The 672-nt window shown below is 62.9% G+C and overlaps 1 protein-coding gene across 1 annotated transcript in view; it reads left to right on the forward strand.

Annotated features, from left to right (window-relative positions):
• LOC103894979 overlaps positions 1 to 666 on the forward strand; it is a gene marked incomplete at both ends in the record, with an annotated part of 1,543 nt that extends 877 nt beyond the window's left edge. Inside the window, 2 exons of the mRNA XM_009274472.1 lie at positions 26 to 410; positions 557 to 666. Coding sequence (XP_009272747.1) covers positions 26 to 410; positions 557 to 666 — 495 coding nt within the window. The remainder of the gene's footprint in view (positions 1 to 25; positions 411 to 556) is intronic.
• Positions 667 to 672: the final 6 nt, after the last annotated feature.

Consider the following 672-nt stretch of genomic DNA (forward strand, 5'->3'; position numbering starts at 1 on the left):
CCGCAAAACAAACCAAACCCCGCAGGGCGGGAGACGGTTTGGGGACGGGGACGGGGAAAAAGGGGCCGGGAGGAAACGGCGAAGGTTTTTGGGGGTTTTTTTTTTCCTTCCCCCCCCCGACGCCGGTGTTTTTTGCGGCGCAGAACTTCGAGGGCGAGGAGCTGGTGGAGCTCTCCTTCTCCAAAAACGGGGAGGAGCTGGGGACGGCTTTTCAGATCGGCAAAGAATCCCTGGCCGACAGAGCCCTCCTGCCCCACGTCCTCTGCAAAAACTGCGCCGTGGAGCTCAACTTCGGCCAGAAGGAAGAACCCTTCTTCCCCGTGCCCGAGGGTTACGTCTTCATCCACGCCCTCCCCGCGGAGGACCGAGTCCGCACCCCGCTCCCCCCAAAAACCACGGAGGAGTGCGAGGTGAGACGCGCCCCCGACCCCTTTCCCTGCTTCCCCGCTCGTCCGTCCCGGCGGGGGAATTCCCCCCGTTCCCGTCCTTCCTCCTCCTCTCACGCTTCCCCTTTTCCCCATCCCGGCTGTTTCTTTTCGGCGCCGTTTCGGCCCAGGTGCTGCTGATGGTCGGGCTGCCGGGTGCGGGGAAGACCCAGTGGGCGCAAAAACACACCCAGGAAAACCGGGAGAAACGATACAACATTTTGGGAACGGAAACCGTCCTGCACCA

This window comes from Aptenodytes forsteri, unplaced genomic scaffold, assembly GCF_000699145.1.
Source record: "Aptenodytes forsteri isolate BGI_AS27 unplaced genomic scaffold, ASM69914v1 Scaffold1296, whole genome shotgun sequence".
Lineage (NCBI taxonomy): Eukaryota > Metazoa > Chordata > Aves > Sphenisciformes > Spheniscidae > Aptenodytes > Aptenodytes forsteri.